The sequence below is a fragment of the Haemaphysalis longicornis genome, unplaced genomic scaffold (genome assembly GCF_048455015.1).
Source record: "Haemaphysalis longicornis isolate Haplotype H1 unplaced genomic scaffold, Haemaphysalis longicornis Haplotype H1 scaffold_1, whole genome shotgun sequence".
NCBI lineage: Eukaryota > Metazoa > Arthropoda > Arachnida > Ixodida > Ixodidae > Haemaphysalis > Haemaphysalis longicornis.
The window spans coordinates 452,346,137-452,365,181 of NW_027526203.1; the positions used below are offsets into that span (position 1 = coordinate 452,346,137).

The 19,045-nt window shown below is 46.9% G+C and overlaps 1 protein-coding gene across 1 annotated transcript in view; it reads right to left on the minus strand.

Moving 5' to 3' along the window:
• Positions 1–13,771: 13,771 nt before the first annotated feature.
• The window catches only part of LOC144156049 (atrial natriuretic peptide receptor 1-like), a 116,331-nt gene continuing 111,057 nt past the window's right edge, over positions 13,772–19,045 (minus strand). Inside the window, exon 18 of the mRNA XM_077687829.1 lies at positions 13,772–17,454. Within this exon, the coding sequence (XP_077543955.1) occupies positions 17,341–17,454 (114 nt within the window). The 3' untranslated portion in view covers positions 13,772–17,340. The remainder of the gene's footprint in view (positions 17,455–19,045) is intronic.

Consider the following 19,045-nt stretch of genomic DNA (forward strand, 5'->3'; position numbering starts at 1 on the left):
ATGCTCTTCATGGTGTACGTACGCGCTACACTAAGTTTGCCTTTAAATGGGAAATAATCAGTTTAAGGGTTGGAGCCTTTCATGCGTTTGTTCAGTCTTATCGAAACGCCCAGAGTTTCTGTTTACCGCTTGTTCAAGGCAGACGGGAGGGGTCAGACTACGAATTTCGACGACTGCTTAATTTTGCCAACCTGTGAAGTAATGTTTTCCTAGTGGCTGATAACCCTGATAACCTTTGTGGCAAGACAACTTTAGCTGAAGGTGGCACGTTTACTGGAGTTGAGCATCAGCTACCAGCAGAAGGGGATTTTTTGCGGGTCTCCATCCATGCACGCCGTTGCTGCCCACACGCTTCCTGCTTGCTTCAAACTGCGTCACAGCAACATCAATGCTAGCCAAAGCACGCGCGCTGTGCGGAGTTCCCTGGAATGCCTTTGTTGCCCAGGACATCCGGCACCTGGGTGCTGCAAGCTCCCGGACGTTGTGTCAGGGTCAAGGCCTCGCCTCTCAGGCGCGTGACGGTGCAACCTTGATAAAGGCAGCAATGCACAAATGCCAGCACGCGTGCATACGCGTTGCGTAATTGCGTAAAGATGCCCCAAAATGTACAGATAGGACGAATGTTCTTAGGCCACATTTTATTTTGGCACTTACTTGCTTCGAACGCGTTTGTTGCGTCATCACAATGTGAGAATTAGTTCACAGGTACAACGAATGCAACGCTGCATGCGCTTCCAGCATGCGTAGTCTACCGATACTCAGTTTTTCGTCCAAAACTCGCAGTGCAAAGTTGGCAACCGCTGCAGAAGCTACCTAATTATAAATTTTGAACTACAAACTTGCTTAAGCATGCAGGCATCGGTTTAAAAAATCCATGCGGTCACCGTGGACTTCGTATTAACGGCAGTCGACTGTATAATCGTCTTGGTTTATTTTGGGGGTTTGTGTCCATCCAAAAAAAACCTCAGCAAAATATTTTGTATGCAGTTGAATGCCAAAAAAATGCTTTAAATGTTTTAAAAAATGTTAAAAAAATGTTTTAAAATGACATTGCTTCGATGGTTGCTCAAGGAATGCGAAGTGTGGATTGTTTCAATGGCGGAAGTATCATTGCCTGTCGTTGATCGTGACTTTTATCGAAATCGTTTTATCGAAGACACCCGTTTCTTGGAACGTCGTTTTATCGAACGCCGGCTAGCTTACCGAACGATCTACGTCCATCAGATCAAAATTTAAGTTTTATTGCTTTTATACCTATTTGTAGTCTCTTATTTTGCTTAATTTGCCATTCCGCTAACCTTCCAAAAAAGAAAAAAATGCTTACCTAATCTTCAAGTGTTTCCACTTGATCATCTTTTACCATGCAGTAGATGCAAAAATTGGCTGCGTATCTGCTCACTTCGTAGCAAATGTCGACGAAAGACGATAGTTGTTTGGCGCCCCTGTCAAGTAAATGTCTCCCTTCTCTTTCCCGCTCACTTCTCATGCTGTTCCTCTCCCGTCTCGCTCTTCCCAAGATAAACACGCTAGCGGCTTGCTCAAGTCAGTTTAAATTTACCGCGTTCCACTGCTCCCCGCTGAACGCCTCGATGCCAGCACTGCCGTGCGGCGCCGACTCGGGTGAATCGAGGCACCCTACTTACTCCACGTGCGTTCCAAGCGGAACCTTCATACTCAGATTTCCCTGCATCCGAGATCATAGACACATACCTTCCCGAAGGCACCCATGATACACTTCCAACCTAAGCCGGCCCAGAAAACCCTGAGCTAGATAAAGAGATTTCCCAGGCAGAGGTTAGGGGAGCTATCCTTAAAGTTAGACCTAACTCTGCACCAGGTATAGACCAGATTACCAACAGGATGCTAAGGAATCTAGATGATAACTCTATTACAGCCATCACGAAATTCTTTAATCACCATTGGACTCAAGGCACTTTACCTCAATCCTGGAAACACGCAAAAATCACGTTTATCCCCAAACCAGGAAAACCACTCACACTTAAACATCTCCGACCAATCTCTCTCACCTCCTGCTTCGGGGAAGCTCATGGAGCACATTATACACAACAGACTCGTCAAGCATTTACAGCACAAGCAACTCCTCCCTCACACCATGATTGGTTTCCGCCCTAAACTATCCACACAGGACCTTCTTCTTCAACTGTCCCACGATATAATACTAGCGTTATACCACTGTCCCATGTCCCACGACAACGACTAGCATTATACTATACTAGCATTTCGCTTGCAAAGGCTTGCACTCCATACTCAAAGGCTTGCACTCCATAGGCCCAGGATCACGCACATAGAATTATATCCGAAGTTTTCTCACGAACAGAACAGCTATTATACAAATCGCCGACATCACTTCCACCACCCTGATTCTCCCTTCAAAAGGCACGCCACAGGGCGCCGTCCTTTCCCCTTTATTATTTAATCTCGCCGTCTTAACCATCCCCCAACAACTCCAACAAATCCCTAATCTTAATTTTGGTTTGTACGCCGACGACATTACACTTTGGATCAACAAAGGCAGCGACGCTGAAATTGAGAGCACTCTACAAAGACGATTTTTTTTTTTTCAAACACATGAGACGCCGACCAGTCAAAAAATCGTTCTTTACGTTTCGGCTTCCAGCACGGAAGCCTTGTTCACAATGAATACATCACCAGAAATGGATCGTTTAAATGGGGTTGAGTAATCGATGTAAGGAGCGCGCGTAGATTGGATTTAGATTTCCGTCGTTACGATTAACCGTGTTAGATGTGGTCTGAATGATTAGTGATTGCAGATGTAGGCGTGAAGTTGCCGATTTTTCGTGAACAAGGCTTCCGTGCTGGAAGCCGAAACGTCAAGAACGATTTTTTGACTGGTCGGCGTCTCGTGTGTTTGAAATGTATTCTCCCGGCCAGACGGGATTCCGTCACTGTCTCGACTTCTCTACAAAGACGAGTAGAAATAGTGATAGATCATAGAAGAGGCTGGTACAGCGTGTCTCACCTGTCCGCCAACCAAATCGTAGCTGCTCATACTCCCACCAAAAACGCAAAACTCATCCCCCCCTTCCCCCCCCCCCCCTTAATATCCACATAAACATGTGAGGCGACCCCATCCCGAAGGTTGAAATAATCAAAATCTTGGGCTTAACCATCCAACATAACATATCGAATACTCACTTCATACGCCAGCTCGAACAACACGCCACACAAACGGTAGGTTTAATTCGACGAGTTACCAATAGACACAGAGGCCTCAGGGAAATTGAACGCCTCCGTCAAGTCTTTGTCCTTAGCAGGCTGAGCTACTCCCTTCCCTATCTAAACCCATCTAAAACAGAGCTTAATAGAGTCAACGTCATACTCAGAAAAGCTTATAAAGCAGCGCTTCAACTGCCCCTGAGCACTTCCACTGCCAAATTCGAAGCTTTAGGTGTGCATAACACCGCGGAAGAACTCATTGAGGCTCACCTCGTCAATAAAATCACCAGACTCTCAAAAACTACGACTGGCGCTCATATTCTCCAGAGGCTACGAATCTCCCCTCTAGACCCCCCAGAAGACAAAACCACACTCCCTCACGACATGCATTCTAATTTAATTATCAAGCCTATACCCAGAAACATGCACCCACAATTCAACATCAAAAGGCGTTCGCAACGCGCACAAGCATTACACAAAAAAACACAGCGACAAACATGACGTCCATTACGTCGGCGCAGCCGAATATCGGTGGCATGGCGCCTTCTCAATCGTCTCCCATTGCCCTTCCAATCAGGTACAGCGCAACTTCCTGACCATCCGCACCACCAACCCAGCCACAGCGGAAGAGGCGGCGGTATACCATTAGCGCTAACTCAAAAGCCGACCCCCTCTACAATCCTTACCGATTCTAAAACGGCAGTTCAAAATTTCGCCTCCGGCTTTATTTCGCCTCAGGCACTCAAAATTATCCAACAAGCACCCCCAACGTCCCCCGTAGAAATAATCTGGGCTCCGGCGCATGCTGGCCTGGAGGGGAATGAAGTTGCCCACAGTATGGCTCGAGAACTCACCATCCGAGCCGGGCCCAGCTCGTTCCCCTACCATGGCGCCAGATCCGCTAGATACCGGATGATCACCTACAACGAAATGGCCACCCATTACCGCCTCTCCCGCCGTGTATATCCCCCGGCAGACACACAACTCACCATCCAATAAGAACACACATGGCGTCTTTTACAAACGAACACATTTCCCAATCCCGCTAAATTACACCTAATTCAGCCAGCCCTGTACCTTTCCCCTGACTGTACTGCCTGCCAGTCCCTCGGCACCCTTCAGCACCCTCGGCACCCTTCAGTCCCTCGGCACCCTGACTGTACTGCCTGCCAGTCCCTCGGCACCCTTCAGTGGGGATGCCCGAGAGATCCCTATACGAAAATAACCACATGTGAGCAGTGGGAGGAGGCGTTGCGCTGCCCAGACCAGGCTCAAGCTTCACTGGTCGCCCGGGCGGCCGCGGTCGCCGCAAAAATGGCGGCCACCATCGTCAACTGACTGTGCTCCTAAATAAATGTATTTCTTCTTCTTTCAAGCGGAGCGTAAAAACTCTCTAGTGTAACCTTTCGTTACTCTTGCCGTTTGATTTTTTAAAATGGCGCTAGGGAAACCACGGGCAACCGCTTTTGTATTTTTAAGGACGTATCTTTCATTAAATCAACCATCCGGGTATTTTTATTAGAAAAACACTTCGACTATCACTTACGTATTGATGTCTTGCCCCAGATAAGCGTAATACTTTGTTTTGGCTCTACAATGTTGACAAGTATGAACATTGCCACCGGACTTAGCCGTTCAGATTTGGCTGTGGGTATATAAACATACTGTACAACACCTGTTTCACATTGGCCGGGTGGCTGAATCGAGGGAGACAGACAAGCAGACCAAAATTTTCGCGTTCAAGTAGACCAACAAAGACTATCGTATTTAAAAAGCTCTTCAAAACATATTCACTTGTTATGCCTGCGTTAATCTTTTTCCTGGTACTCTTTGTTGTTTTGGGTGACATTGTTTCATTTTGATTTTTGTAGTTAATTCGTGTTCTCGGTTTCAAATATGCATTTTCCACCGCGTGCGTTGTTATTATCACGTTTTCTGTTTTTCAGAGTTTAGCGAAATGAGTTTTTGTGGAACGTATGACACGCCACCCTTTCTGACATTTCATTGGTTACGCTGTGTCGGCGAAGGCTGCATCAATGAACGCTTGACAGGCTCCGTGAAGAAAGCATAGGATGAATTTAAATGTATGCGTGTTAGACTTTCTTCAGGCGGTGTACTGCGGGCGTAGGGGTCAGTAATAGGCTCTTGTTCCCGCCTAGACCATCCGTAGGAAGAAAAAGCTGCTGCTGTTTTCTTGCGCCAACGCTGTCCAGAATGTGTTTAACCCCTTGAATGGCGTCTTTGACGTTACACAATTACAACGACACCTCACTCGTCTGAGTGTAGCTTCTTTAGCAAGGCATATCCGTGTCGTCCGTGAATCGTCGTCCGCAACATGGCAGAAACAACTCCCTCATGCATTCTTCTGCTGCCGCAGTGCTACATTACTCTGGAATTACCGTTTCACAAAACGTTTTGTATCGCACCTTACACAATTTATTGTTTTTAACTGCTCTAGGACTGCACCCTAACCATACGAAACAATTCCTATGTGAACAATGAGCGCACAAAAAAGACGTGGCACAAATAGAAGGAACAGATGACACAGCGCTGTACATACAACTAGTTTTTTTTCTTTTTTTTTTTGAAGAAACGTTCATTTTCTATCGCACTTTAGTTACGTGGCACAGAACAACTAATGAAAAAAGGCACAATCCGAAACGACCTCGCAGTCGCAAACATGTTTGTCCCGTCTGTTCCTTACTTTTGTGTCTCGTCTTTTTTGCGGACTGATAATTAAATTATGAATATTCATCAATTCGCCCGATTCACTTCAGTTATCTTGAGCCATACGAAACGCATTTCGTGTCGGTGTGTAATGCATCTTCTGGTGATCGAGCGACCCCGACGCTTCCCATGTATAGGCTTACGTTCGAGAGGAACTTACTCCCACCCGTTATGCGTATACGAGCACCTAAATGATTTGTTTCCAATTATTGGTGTACTGATTCACCTAGATTACTAATAGGTTGGGCAGCCGTTGCGTTTTCTGTATGCCCTCATGGCTGTTTGCACGGTGTTGTGCGGTTACGTGTTCACATGCTTGGCAGCAAATACAGATGCAAAAATGCTATTTACAGCCTAGTTGAGAGGAAAATCGCCTTATATTTCTGAGTCACGGGATCTATTTGGTGTTTGATCAGGTTATTTTTTTTCCCAACACAATTCCCCGTCCGTCAAGCCTACGACTTCGTTTCTCACAACTAGCCGCGTGGGCCTCTTCGTACCGCACCCGTCAGCCACGCAGGACACCGCATTTAACTACCCACCTCTGGCAGGTCTCTTGCATTTCCCCATAACACAGACAGACAGACAGACAGACAGACAGACAGACAGACAGACAGACAGACAGACAGACAGACAGACAGACAGACAGACAGACAGACAGACAGACAGACAGACAGACAGACAGACAGACAGACAGACAGACATGGCTGCAGTAACTTTTTCCTGAGAAGCTGCCAAGTCATCGCTCACGTCTTTAACATAGCAACAGTACTTTCAAGTTATTCATAGACGCTTTGCGAAAAGCATCACCAAAAAACCTGCACGCGTATAGGATGTCCGATGGACAAATCACGCAGCGCTTCTTTAGTTTCCAGTATCCGCTAACAAACGTGGAAACAATGCGAAGAGCATGCTGGAATTATCGCATCGGGGGGTGATCAAAGGGAAGCTTGGAGCTTTACGGCAAGCGTGACGTTTCTCGTTTGAAAATAAGAAATTAACCAGGCCTTTTTCAATCGATGTTTCGCTGGTGCGCCCCAGCACGAACCAAGAGGTACAGTCGGCCAAAGTCGCGCTTTGCTGAACCTGCAAGACGACTCTCGCCGAGTAGCCATAGAAAGCTTAGCTGTGAAAACCAGATCCTTCATTTATCTGCTGTGTTAACATCCATTATAACTAAGTACGACTGGCCACGTTTCTGTGTGAGTGGGTATGGTCTCCTGTAGGTTGCTTTGCGACACTCGTGCTCAGCGGCCAAGTATTCTGCTGTAAATTGCTAGGTCCGGAATTTCGCCCCCAGTGATTTAGAAATGATGTGCGGCTTTATCACCAAGCCGCTTTCTGTGCAAGGTTCCCGATCTTGCAGTGCTTGCTTGCTTTCGGAAAGAAACTATGTGTGGTGTTGCTCTCCTATCTCTATCACACTTCCACACTCTTTCCAATCATTATATACGCCCACATACGCATCGTTTAGTTTTCTTTATAATCACACACCTGCCCTGCAGTACGTCGCTGATGTGAGTTCTTAGCGCATTTCGGCTCCTGCACCCAGGAGAATCCTGAAGCAGATTAAGCCAAACTTACCTGACGCAGAATTCAAGTAGACAGATGCCGCCTACCTGACATGGCCAAACGGCTGCCGAGAAGAATGCATATTTTACCTTACCTTAGGACCGCACAATGTCCGTCCGCGTCCGTGCGCATAGCATTTACAATCGCAAAAAATCACACAGGCACCGGCAGGATTCGAGCCTGTGTCTTGTAGACCACACAGAGTTAGTGTCAGCAGTCCTACCCATTGGGCTACGACCGTGAGTTAGAACCCTAGAGTCAAACGGCTTACTCCCTCGCCTGTAACGGTGCGGAGTACCTTAGGACCTCCCAATTTCCGTCCGCGTCGATCCGTACGCACACCACCATCAAGCGAAAATCAAGCGAAATTCGATTTGAGCCATGAGTTGCAGTTTCATTTAGGGAATAATCAAGGGGCAAATCACGGCTCAAATCCAATGATTATTGGGGCGCAGATCGGATGTCACTCGGGGCGCAAGTTGGATGTCATTTCGAGTCCCCGTACTCCGCACCCTCGCCATCACCCATGGAGTGGAGATGCTGCCATTTTGTGTTTTGTTTTCCTTGTCGGAGCTGAGTTATCATGAATTCAGACGGCAATTAGGAGATCGGCGAAATATTTGTCTCTACATGCCAACGACGAAATGAACGAAATGAAACGAGAGAGGTGAAACAAATATTTCATCTCGTCTCTCCCGTCCCTACGGAGTAACTATGGTTACATTTATTTTTTACTCCCATAGTTACCATTTTAGTAATTAACTAAATAGCCGCTGCTTACAAGCCCTGGCATATCCCGCCCCCCCCCCCCCCCCCCGCCGCCTGAGAGTACGAAACTTCATAAGGGTGAAGAATATATGAACAGCCTTCTTGTGAAGCGCTTTTGAAAATTCATAGCAAGGCGACGAAGAGCTTGCATATTTCGTGGGTGCCTTCAGGCGTGCACAAGAAAATCCTAGGGAAGAATTCGAAAAGAGCTGCTAATGGTGTCAAGAAGACTCACCATCTCTTGATGCATAGTTCTACTACTCTTGAAGATCTTTTGCATATGTTTAATGCCGTTCCTGCCAAAACTCAATAGCACCATTCTTAAAATTAATTTATATAAATTTTTCATAAGAGTGCCGCATCAGCGTGAGTGTTTCAATACAATATATGGGCGAAATCCAAACTTATCACTTCAATATTTCTCAAATTCACCGCATAATTTTCAATTACTTGTGGCCTATTCCTAGCTGACATAAAATTTCTAGCTGACAAGTTTCTCCTAGCTGACATAAAAATATAACATATCATATAATAGCTTTGACAGCGTTGAATTTAGATCCGGTAACAAACTTCCGCTTGTTCCTCAAATTCGCGTTAGGTGGATCTGGCTCACTTCGAAAGAATACGCCTCATATACTCGTGGTGACAGCACTTAAGCGCGCTTACGGGTATAACTGACTAGCCTGAGGCTGCTGACCAGCTCTGCTGGTTAGTGCAGCGTCTGATTAGTCTAATCCGCTCGCCCACTCTGCTGTTCAAAATGCAGATATCACGGCTTTGTAGCCGAAAAAGAAAAAAATATATAAATCAGCGGAACAGTGCACAGCGTCGACGGCAGCTTTCGCAATTGTGGCAGTGCACGACCTTCCTGCTTCGTTTAGAGCAGGGGTCGGCAACCAGCGGCCCGTGGCGAAGCTGCCCCCAGCACGACGTCAGAATTCCACTTCGCGTCTAGCTGAAGGCTGGCATGGCAATTTTAATCTCAAATGGGGTTAGACAGGAACAATGCAAGATCGTTACCAGCTGGAATTGCCCCCTTCTCTCTCTCTCTCTCCTCCTCGCTTCGCCGCCTGGCCCTTGCCGTGTCAGCTTCATCTGGAACCTAAGTGCCACTAGTACACTCTAGCTTCATGCAACTCGGGTACCTCCACCTGGAAAGGTTGCCGACCCCTGGTTTAGAGGCGTCCCCTTCATAGCATTTGCACCGGCCTTGGTTGCAGCCTTTACGCGAAAGCCGGTAGAAGCCGCTCCAAGGCCGCTCGACCGACCAAGCAAATTTGGTTGCAGCTGCAGTGGAAACAAATTCCATTTCTGCGTTGTGTACTAGATGAAATGAGTTCAAATAAACAGTTAGGTTGAAGCTAACGTCTTCTTCTCGGAGAAATAAATTATAATGCTCATTCTTGCGTTAGAACTTCTTAATTTTTTTCTCAACCCAACCATGAGGCAGAGATAATCCCAACCATCCCAACCATGATCCCAACCATGAGGCAGAGATAATTAGAAGGATCAGAATGAGGTGGGGTGCATATGGCAGACATTCTCAGATAATGAATAGCAGCCTACCATTGTCGCTGAAGAAGAAAGTGTATGACAGCTGCATCTTACCGGTACTCACCTACGGGGCAGAAACTTGGAGGCGCACTAAGAGGGTTCAACTTAAATTGAGAACGACTCAGCGGGCAATGGAGCGGAATATGACAGGTGTAACATTAAGGGACAAGAAGAGAGCGGAGTGGGTCAGGGAGCAAACTGGTGTTAAAAACATATTAGTAGAAATTAAGAAGAAGAAATGGACGTGGGCAGGACATGTAATGCGAAGGCAAGATAACCGCTGGTCATTAAGGGCAACAGAGTGGATCCCTAGAGAAGGCAAGCGCTGCAGGGGGCGCCAGAAAGTTAGATGGGCAGATGAGATCAAGAAGTTGGCGGGGATAAATTGGTCACAGTTGGCACAGGACCGAGATAATTGGAGAATAATGGGAGAGGCCTTTGCCCTGCAGTGGGCGTAGATAGGCTGGTGATGATGATGATGAATTTTTTCTTACTCTTGCGTGGTCAGTGGGCAATGTAAGTGTCCTCGACTAGGGCCCTTTGACACTTTTACGCGGTGAATCATCATCAATATCCTTATTGATGGCCTGTCTATAGGATTTCAGCCACTTCTGGATTGTTGTTTTTCTGTGTGTTTCCCTTTTGTAATGTATATTTGTTACCCGATGCGTGGTTCCATCGAGGCATGTTATGTATCTGCTTCGATGGACAAATAAACCTCTTCAGATCTGTGACAAAGTTTACCTGATAACCGCTCGGACGTGATTTGGATCGCCCCACAGGGCCTCGTATCAAAATTCAAAGTAAGGCTCGACACGCGCGGGCGACCTGGGGTCGGAGTAGGTTCAGTTTCAATTTATTAAGGGTGTGGCCATGTAGCTTCTAGGCTCATGCATCCCTTGACTACAAACAGCTGGGCCGCTCGATCCGAGAGCCTCCGTGCTGCGTTGAGCGCGTGCCTCTGCAGTTAAACCTGGATGTGACGAATGTCTATGTAATGAATTCCTGGATTTCACGAAGTTTTTAATTTCCCCATTTCCGCCTCCATTGAAGCCTATGTGTTTGCGACCTCTATGTAACGAAGGAGTTGCGACGGTTAACCTTGATGTAACGAATTCCCTACGCTGATGAGTAAATGTTTTTTTTTCTTTGCCCTCTTTTTGAAAATCGGTCAGCGAAATGCACAAATCTAGCGAATTTCACCCGCACCGCAATCTCCCGGGCGTTTCCACGTGTGAGTGGGGTGTCGGTTAGGTGCTCGGCCTGCTTGTCGGCGTGTAGTCGCCCGTCTCCACTGATGTCTGTGGTGTCGGTTCGCGTGGGTGATGAGTTCTGCTGTCAAAAAAAGAAAAGTTTTGTCTTTTCAAGACAAGCTCTGTATTCTATAGGCCGTGTCCGCCGGCGAGAAAGGAGAACGTCACCGCCCGGTACAGTGTCCAAGCTAGCATCCCCTCAACAATTTTGAGTGCGGAAAAAAGCATGAAGTTCGCGAAAAGGCGCTTTTTGAGCATAAGTTTGGGTCTTGACACGCGTTAAGGCACCAGAAACTATCAAAAAGCAAAGTGATACTAAAGTTACGTTTGCTAATACGGGGGCCGTGTAGTAGCGGCAGGCGTCGATAACGCATTTTTTCAGTGTGAAATATATCATTGAACAAGGGTGAGTTCAGCATCACTGATGCCTAGCATATTGGTTTCATTTCTGCTTCATTCACGCGAGCTTTAACTCGAAACCTGCATGTAACGGAAATCGGGATGTAACGAAAAAAAAATGCAAATTTTTGTCAACTTCGTTATATCCGGGTTTAACTGTATATGTTAAACTGTATATGTTATATGTGTTATACGGATGGTTTGAGATGCGCGAACAAAGGTTAGCTTATCTGTGTCAACTGTGGTGACTGTGTTCAGTGCAATGGTGTGGCTGGGTGTAGTGACACAGAGAAAGAAAGTTGTGGTTGTGGACGTTGCGTTATGAACTTATGTTGTGAAGAGAGTGCATAAGTGTCTATCGTGCTTTTTGGCAAACGGCGCAGCTCCTATCTACAGCGGGGCCTGTTATTAGCTTTGATGCACTCTCTAACAATCGTTTTGTAGTGCAGATGGCCCGGGTTACTTGGAAATGGATTGGGTAATTTTCTGTTCTATTGGAAGTGCAGTTGCCACTATTCGCAGGGGAATTTTTTTTTCGTGCTAAGGTTACGTTCGTGTGGAAATAGTATGCGAGGAAATCCAGAAAGAGATATTCTGCCTGCAACCACTATTTGTTACCAATCAAGGTTCCTGCGTCGTCATGTTTCTTTTCATGATTTTCAACCCGTATTTGCTGGGGGGCAAAATCTACAAATGCCTTGCACATTCTCAGCCGGTATCAGCGCGTAGTTTCTACAAACAATCAAGGTTCCTTCGCCATCGTCACTTCCTCTTCCCTGAGGTTCATTCCCTCGTTTCTTGCCTACTGGCTCGTTATCAGCCATCGGTCATCTGAGCATCGCTGCAGCCGCACTTCATTAGTACCGCATCGTCTATTAACACTGAAACTCCGCAATGCAGTGTCCAACACTCGTACGCCACCACGGCCATTCGATTTATGAATTACATCCCTCTGTTGTTCAGTAACAAAGTACGTCAACGATGAAGTCAGCCGTGTTCCCACGGAGATGGCGAAGTTGCTGGGCACGGCTGACGAGCAGACGCCCGATATAATAAACAGGCAAGGCGTGTCACTGGCACGCAGCACACCTTCGGTCTGTGAGCCTATAACTGCCGCACGTGTGTCTTTATTACCTCTACCGCTGGATGTCATACCTGTGTCGTTATTACCAGGTGCTCTTACGTTATTATGTGTTTCTCACCACAAACGAAGCTTCGCCGACTTCGTCTGGCTTGCTTATACCTCATCTAATCAATGAGAATGTAGCATATTCGGCTTTGTTTTCTACCGTTATACGCGTAAATAAGCGATTCCACTGCTGGAAATGAGATTTGGCGTTCACGCGGCCGTTTCTGTCACAAAGTGAAATAACAAGTACTTTGGCTCTCTTACATTACAACTGCAACTTTTCCGGTACCCCTAATTTTCTGTTTTTTTTTTTTGCGATAGAATGCCCGTTGGCATAAAAATAACCTATTTACACATAGAGATGGGCACCCGTCTCTCGGAGGAAGGCACGAATAGAGCGACGGTGGGGTCCCCAGAGCCACCGCTGGAGGTCGGGGGGTCTTCCAGGATGGAGGCCTGTGTCACTCAGGTGTCGTCTTCTGGCTTATTAAATGTTTTATTGCCGTGCTGACCGCCGCTGAGGGTCTGCCGACAACACTGGAAGCAAGACTAGACTTCCATTTCGCTTAATTAGTCCAACCTGCTAAGGGAATTCTCTCCTGTGATTCTCATTGTGCCCTACTTGGAAGTGTGTATAATTCTGGACGCAATTTCCGCTTCCGGTGACCTATAGTCCTTGTGAAGATGAGCTCTGTCGGTGGAACCAGCCTTCAATGAACAATGTGCCTTCAAAGCCAAGCACCGCTGTCAATACCAATGAGGGTATAAAAGGTGAGGCAGCCTTTTGCCCGGTGGTTGGAGATGAGCTCTTGGCTTCGACACGCCGTTACAGGATTAATACGGTCGTCCCGCGGCAGGCGAGGTCAGCTGGACTACGGCCATTAGGGAACGCCTTTGGCCTAATGGTCTGGCTTCGATATAGCAAGCGCACATGCCTTTCATTTACGACACGGCGTGTGCCGTGAAGTTATTGGTTATTTACGTGCCGTAAGACGGCGGACGTGCGCACAGGGGCAGACATACTAGTAGCTGGGCGCGTCAACGTCGAGGTCACCGCGAACACGATTTCGCTGCGAGGACATTTGATCAAGACTCATCTGTCCAGTGGCTGGAAAAGCCATTTGCAGCGTGTGCTCCTTGCTGACAAGAAAACATACCAGGCTCTGTGCATTTTATTCGCTCGAGTTATTGACGAACGTGCATGTACAGGCATAACCGTGCAACTTCGCGTGCCATAGCAATCACGTGGCGGGGCATGGTCTCCGTAACGCATGTAAAAGACATGGTAACATATGATAAACCGTACAGATTTTTATATAGGCTGACAAAGCGCTGCATCTGCATTATGTCTGCGCAGTGCTAGGAAGAAAGTGAACACTTTTGTTGGCAATGAGTTCTACTTTGTCGCTGGCTGAGGAGGGGTCAATAAACGCAGGCCCAATGTTTTATGAGATACCAACGCAGAATGTCATAAGAGTGCACAAAGAGCTCACACAACAACGATCACAGCAAAACAAAACAATAAACTCTGCCTCCTCACACTCGGAGGTCAGGCCGACCTAGCGAGGCCGTTGCGATGGACTTACGTAAAATGATAAATAAATAGCGAAGAGTTGTTATTTAGAGCTGACACAGTTGACACGGATGGGAGGATACGGCAGGAAAGGCTGCCACGACGTACTCCACTGAATCCAACAGGTTCCCGACGAAGTCATGCAAGTCGCTATTAATGAGACAACTTTGGTACAAAGCCATGGATATACAATATATCGATACGCGCATGAACACTATTGCAGTGTACGCAGTCAATACAAATGTCTTGTGGCTGTGTGCCCTGAAATACTTTTGTCCCAGGGGTCTTCAGAAAGTTCAGTTGCTATTCCTGTCGATGTTCACGCAGTTATTGAATATTAAATATGGACGAGTTTTGATGTATGCAACCCAACCACTTTGAAGCCTTGAAAATGAAGATGTGGTTCTGCACAGGCCCAGAATCTGAGCCGAGGATTTTCTAGTACTGCCCATTTTAAGGAGGGCAGGGGCACCTTAAGCATGGGTCCTTGGCTTAAGAACCCACACGCATTGTGTACCGAAAACATTATAACGAATTAATTTGCCTAGGTAGAGAATAGTAAACACCTTTATTTTTCCGCAGCTAAGTTCGCGCTTCAACGGCAAATACCGCCGACCAGAGGGTTTGAAAGAGCCCAAGACAGACGGGACAACTGGAAAGAGTGAAAATTTTGTTTTTCTGCTTTTTTAAAAAAAAAAAGATAGTTCTCTACAGCCCTCTTCTATTTTATTTTATTTCTTATGGACTAATTGCAAATACCGATTTATATCACGCATAAAAACTGATAGTTTCTTACCCACACTATTTACCTTTCGTACCCACATTTACCTTTTTTTACCTTTTTACATTTACATTTCGTACCCACATTATTTACCTTCACTGCTCTTTACACTACTGCCTTGGCAGCGAAAGGCTGCTGGCAGTATTGACCAAATAAATTAAAAAAAAGCTGCCGCGTTTGCTGACGCCACAGCGAAATAGTTGAAAGCCGTGCTGTGAGCTACAGCCAATGCAGCTTTACGTGGTTTTGCCAACAGAATTGTTTTAGAGCTTTTCCCACAGTGACGAACAGCGACAAACGATACAGCCCGTGACAACAGCCAGCGGCGACCAGCGTTGTCGCTGTTAGGGTCGAGGGCTCTGCACACCAAGCATTTTCGTGCGCTTCAAAAAGAGCGACGTGGCCATCTATTACACACAAGCTGAAGGCTCAGGTCATAATCTATAGCACGTCACTCGCTGCTGTCGATGACGTAGTCACCGCTTAGTTCGAAGATATCTGCGCCGAGCGGTGTGGCTCCGACAAACTCCGCTCTGTCTTTCGAATAGATCTCGTGCGGTGTGCACCAAAGTTTTCTCAAACAGTTAGTTCTACTTCAACTGGCTGTGTGTGAAAAATACTGGCATAAAAAATTAGGGGGATTGATGTAGTCGGCTTACGCTTGAGAAGAGTTCTCAAGTTATGGCAGTAGAAGACCGGAAGTTCTAAAATATAGAGTATCAATGAGCGTGTTCCCTCTGGACGTGCGCGCCAATTCAGTGAAATAAAATAAAATCTTGACGCTCATACCACTAGAGACCTCTTGCAACGAAGAGGGGGGAGAGGTGGAGTGCGCCTGGAATCAAAACGTAAATCGTTTGCAATGCGCATGTGTTTATGTTCTGTTGTAAGAGAAAATAGTGAACCCGGTACAAGGTTCGCGCAATTTCTTCTTCACTTTGGGATTAGCTCCCGCGGCGACTGGTGATGATGGCCAGCTAGAAATTAGGATATCCCTTCCGTGTTTCATTCCTTGAGACAGGGGCTTTGGGCCTTTGTATCCCTTTGAAGAATTATAACGGCATCGCGATCAGACTAATGTAACCTTCGATTACACGTTAGTGAACTTCAGACCTTAACAAATGATTTGCGGAATGTCCTGGAGAATGCCCGCATGATCAATATATCGAACGCTTTGCACACATTGATTTTTGTGGCTGCTGTCAAAGTTCGGCGTGCACGTCTTTCGGCTTTCGTCATTGCTATAGCTGCGTGCTCAGGGCCTGCAGCAAAAGAAGCAATGGTCACCGCACCCTCTTCCCTCTAGGCAGCACCTGGCGTATGTTCAAAAAGCCTCAAGTGAAGCGCGAACACTCTTGCGTTGATGGCTTATGTTTACGTGCCAATAGAGGAATTTTTTACCCCGAATGGCCAGTAGCAACGTTTGGGTAATTTTGGCTCAGTAGGAAATTCGAAGTCGGACAACCCGATTACGAACCAGAGGTTTGGCTACCGGATCGCTTCCGTTACTCAATATCCAACCGGAGAATATATCGATCTGCCAATCGCATCTCTTCTGTCTTCCGCTTTGATTGATTGTAGGGTTTAACGCGCCGACGCAACGCAGGTGATGAGGCGCGCCGTAGTGGAGGGCTCCGGATTAATTTTGACCACCTGGGGATCTTTAACGTGCGCCAAAATCTCGTACACACGGGCGTTTTTGCTTTTCGCCGCCATCAGAAAAGCGGCCGCCACGGCCGGGAATTGAACCCGCGACCTCGTGCTCAGCAGCGCAACGCCTTAGCCACTGAGCCACCGCGGCGGGTTCTGTCTTCCGCTTTCAAATTCCTGTCCATATTGCCTTGAACCTATCAAATGCCCCTTCCAAATGGGAATAATCTAGCTAAGATAATTTGTACGTTCGCGCTTGCTCGGCAGCTAACGGTACGCGAATTCCTGGCTGCAAAGATTGCGACAGCAAATCCTTTAGGCGTGGGGAGGGGAGACATTTACTGCACTATTAAGAACACCCGAGGATCTGCTTGGTCACATTGCGCCTAAATGACGATTTATTGAGATCAAACACGGCCTTCCACGTGATTTAAATCAGAAAATGTGGTGCGCACTGTGATATCGCACAATGTAAGTTTGCGCTGAGTGATGTAGCAATGCATACCAAATTTTTGAGTCATATCGTCTGGTCGGCTCGTTGTTCGAAAGACCTGCTCACCTGGACGCAGTGACTAGTCATTCAGGTGCACTGTGGCGAAGCAGAAGGGAGGAATTTTTGCGTAGCGTATTACTACGGATGCTCCACTGCAGTTAGCGATCAGTGCCGCGTTCAGACCAGAGGAGCGTGGAATAGGTGGGTCGGGATGTGTCGTCTCTAGAAGGCGTTGGGTGCAGTTCAAAGTTGACGCATCAGGTGCTCGTTTGTAAAGAAGGTGCCCTGCAGGCCGATGTCTGGAGAGAAGGGAGGGTCCTCTGCTTCCAGGAAATAGGTGCGCATCATGCCCTTGCCCTGCGAATCAAGGAAGTGAGACGAGAAGGTAAAAAGCGTGCATTAAATATGATTCCGTGAGAGGTATTCTCGACAGCGGACATTCAAGATACGTTAATAAAGTATTCTAGAAGCGACTCAATCGAAAATAACCAGGTAGACGCACGTATACGTGCACACTTCAAGCGTCATGATATTGGTGTCCGCGAGGAAAAGAACGTGTGGTTTTACTTGCCGGTACTGGTGCAAAGTTCCAACCCGTTTCACACACAAAGAGTGCCCTGCGTTTTTGTTGAGGGATCTGTTAAGCAGCCATTCTTGCTCGCTTGTAATACAGTGTCACAGGTAGGAAGCCAACGCGTAAAGTCACCATCTCTCTCTCTCGCTTGCTTGCTATTTCTTCCCCGCATGCACTCAGCCTCGCACAAGGAAATGTTTCTTTGCACCAGTCTCCATTTTAATAGCGCAGTTGTGTAAGCGTGAACTTGGTTCGGTGGGCCATAAAATACCAAGAAAAAAACTGCAGCCCTGTAAAGGGTGCACCTCCGCAGAACAGGGAAGCCGGCGTTCGAGCCTTCTCGAGTGTGAGCACAAGGGGCATATGCGTATGCGCACCCCTTACTATACCATATTAAAGATGATAGTCTTTCTTGGGCAAAAAAAAAAATAAAAAAAATGTCGCAGCTTGCCCTAGTCGTGCAAGGCTGAAGACATACTGGATCTGGGAGTCGACCTAGCTTCTTCCCCCTAGGATCCACTGTCAGTGTGGGGGACCGACCGGAACTATCTTGCAAAATCCAGCTAAACTTGGCCTCACCCCTCAAAGCTTAGCCTAGCCTAACAAGAACATCGCGAAACCTGAAAAAACTTAGCAAAGCCTAGTAAAACCTAGCAACACTTAGAGCAACACGGAAGAACCTATGTCGACCCCCCACTCCACTTGTTATCCAGCTTTTCCCCACTACTGCAGGGTGCGTCAATTATTTTCCTGCCCTGCAGGCCGTCGCAGGAAAAAAAAAAAGTTGGCAGGAAAAAAAAAATTTTCCTGAATTTTTTTTTTCTGTTGGAGAGGGTCTGGGCAGCCAGCGTGGACCAGGGCTTCCTGGACTAGAGGAAGCCTCCCACTGGGCGGGCGCCCAACCATCAGCGCCTGAGATTCTTCGCAATAAATTCACTCACTCACTCACTCACTCACTCACTCACTCACTCACTCACTCACTCACTCACTCACTCACTCACTCACTCACTCACTCACTCACTCATTCACTCACTCACTCACTCACACCGTGAGTGAGTTATGTATTCTCACTCCGTGAGAATATATAACTGCATGCGTCCCATTCGAGCCACAGCAATGTACACGCACGTTATCAGCATCGAGTTCCGAATACAGTTAATGGAATCGGCTTTCATCTGCTTCAATGAAGGTATGTGCTTAACGGCTGGAGATCACTCTGAACGTCGTAAGCATTTTCTCTAATGATCATCGTGAAAACGTGTAGATTAATTGTGCATCAACTACATATTCTAGCGACAAAATATGCAATATACTATCCGAAAGTTCTCATCGGCTTACGTTTCATGAGTTATACTGCAAGGCTTCCGCAGTTAT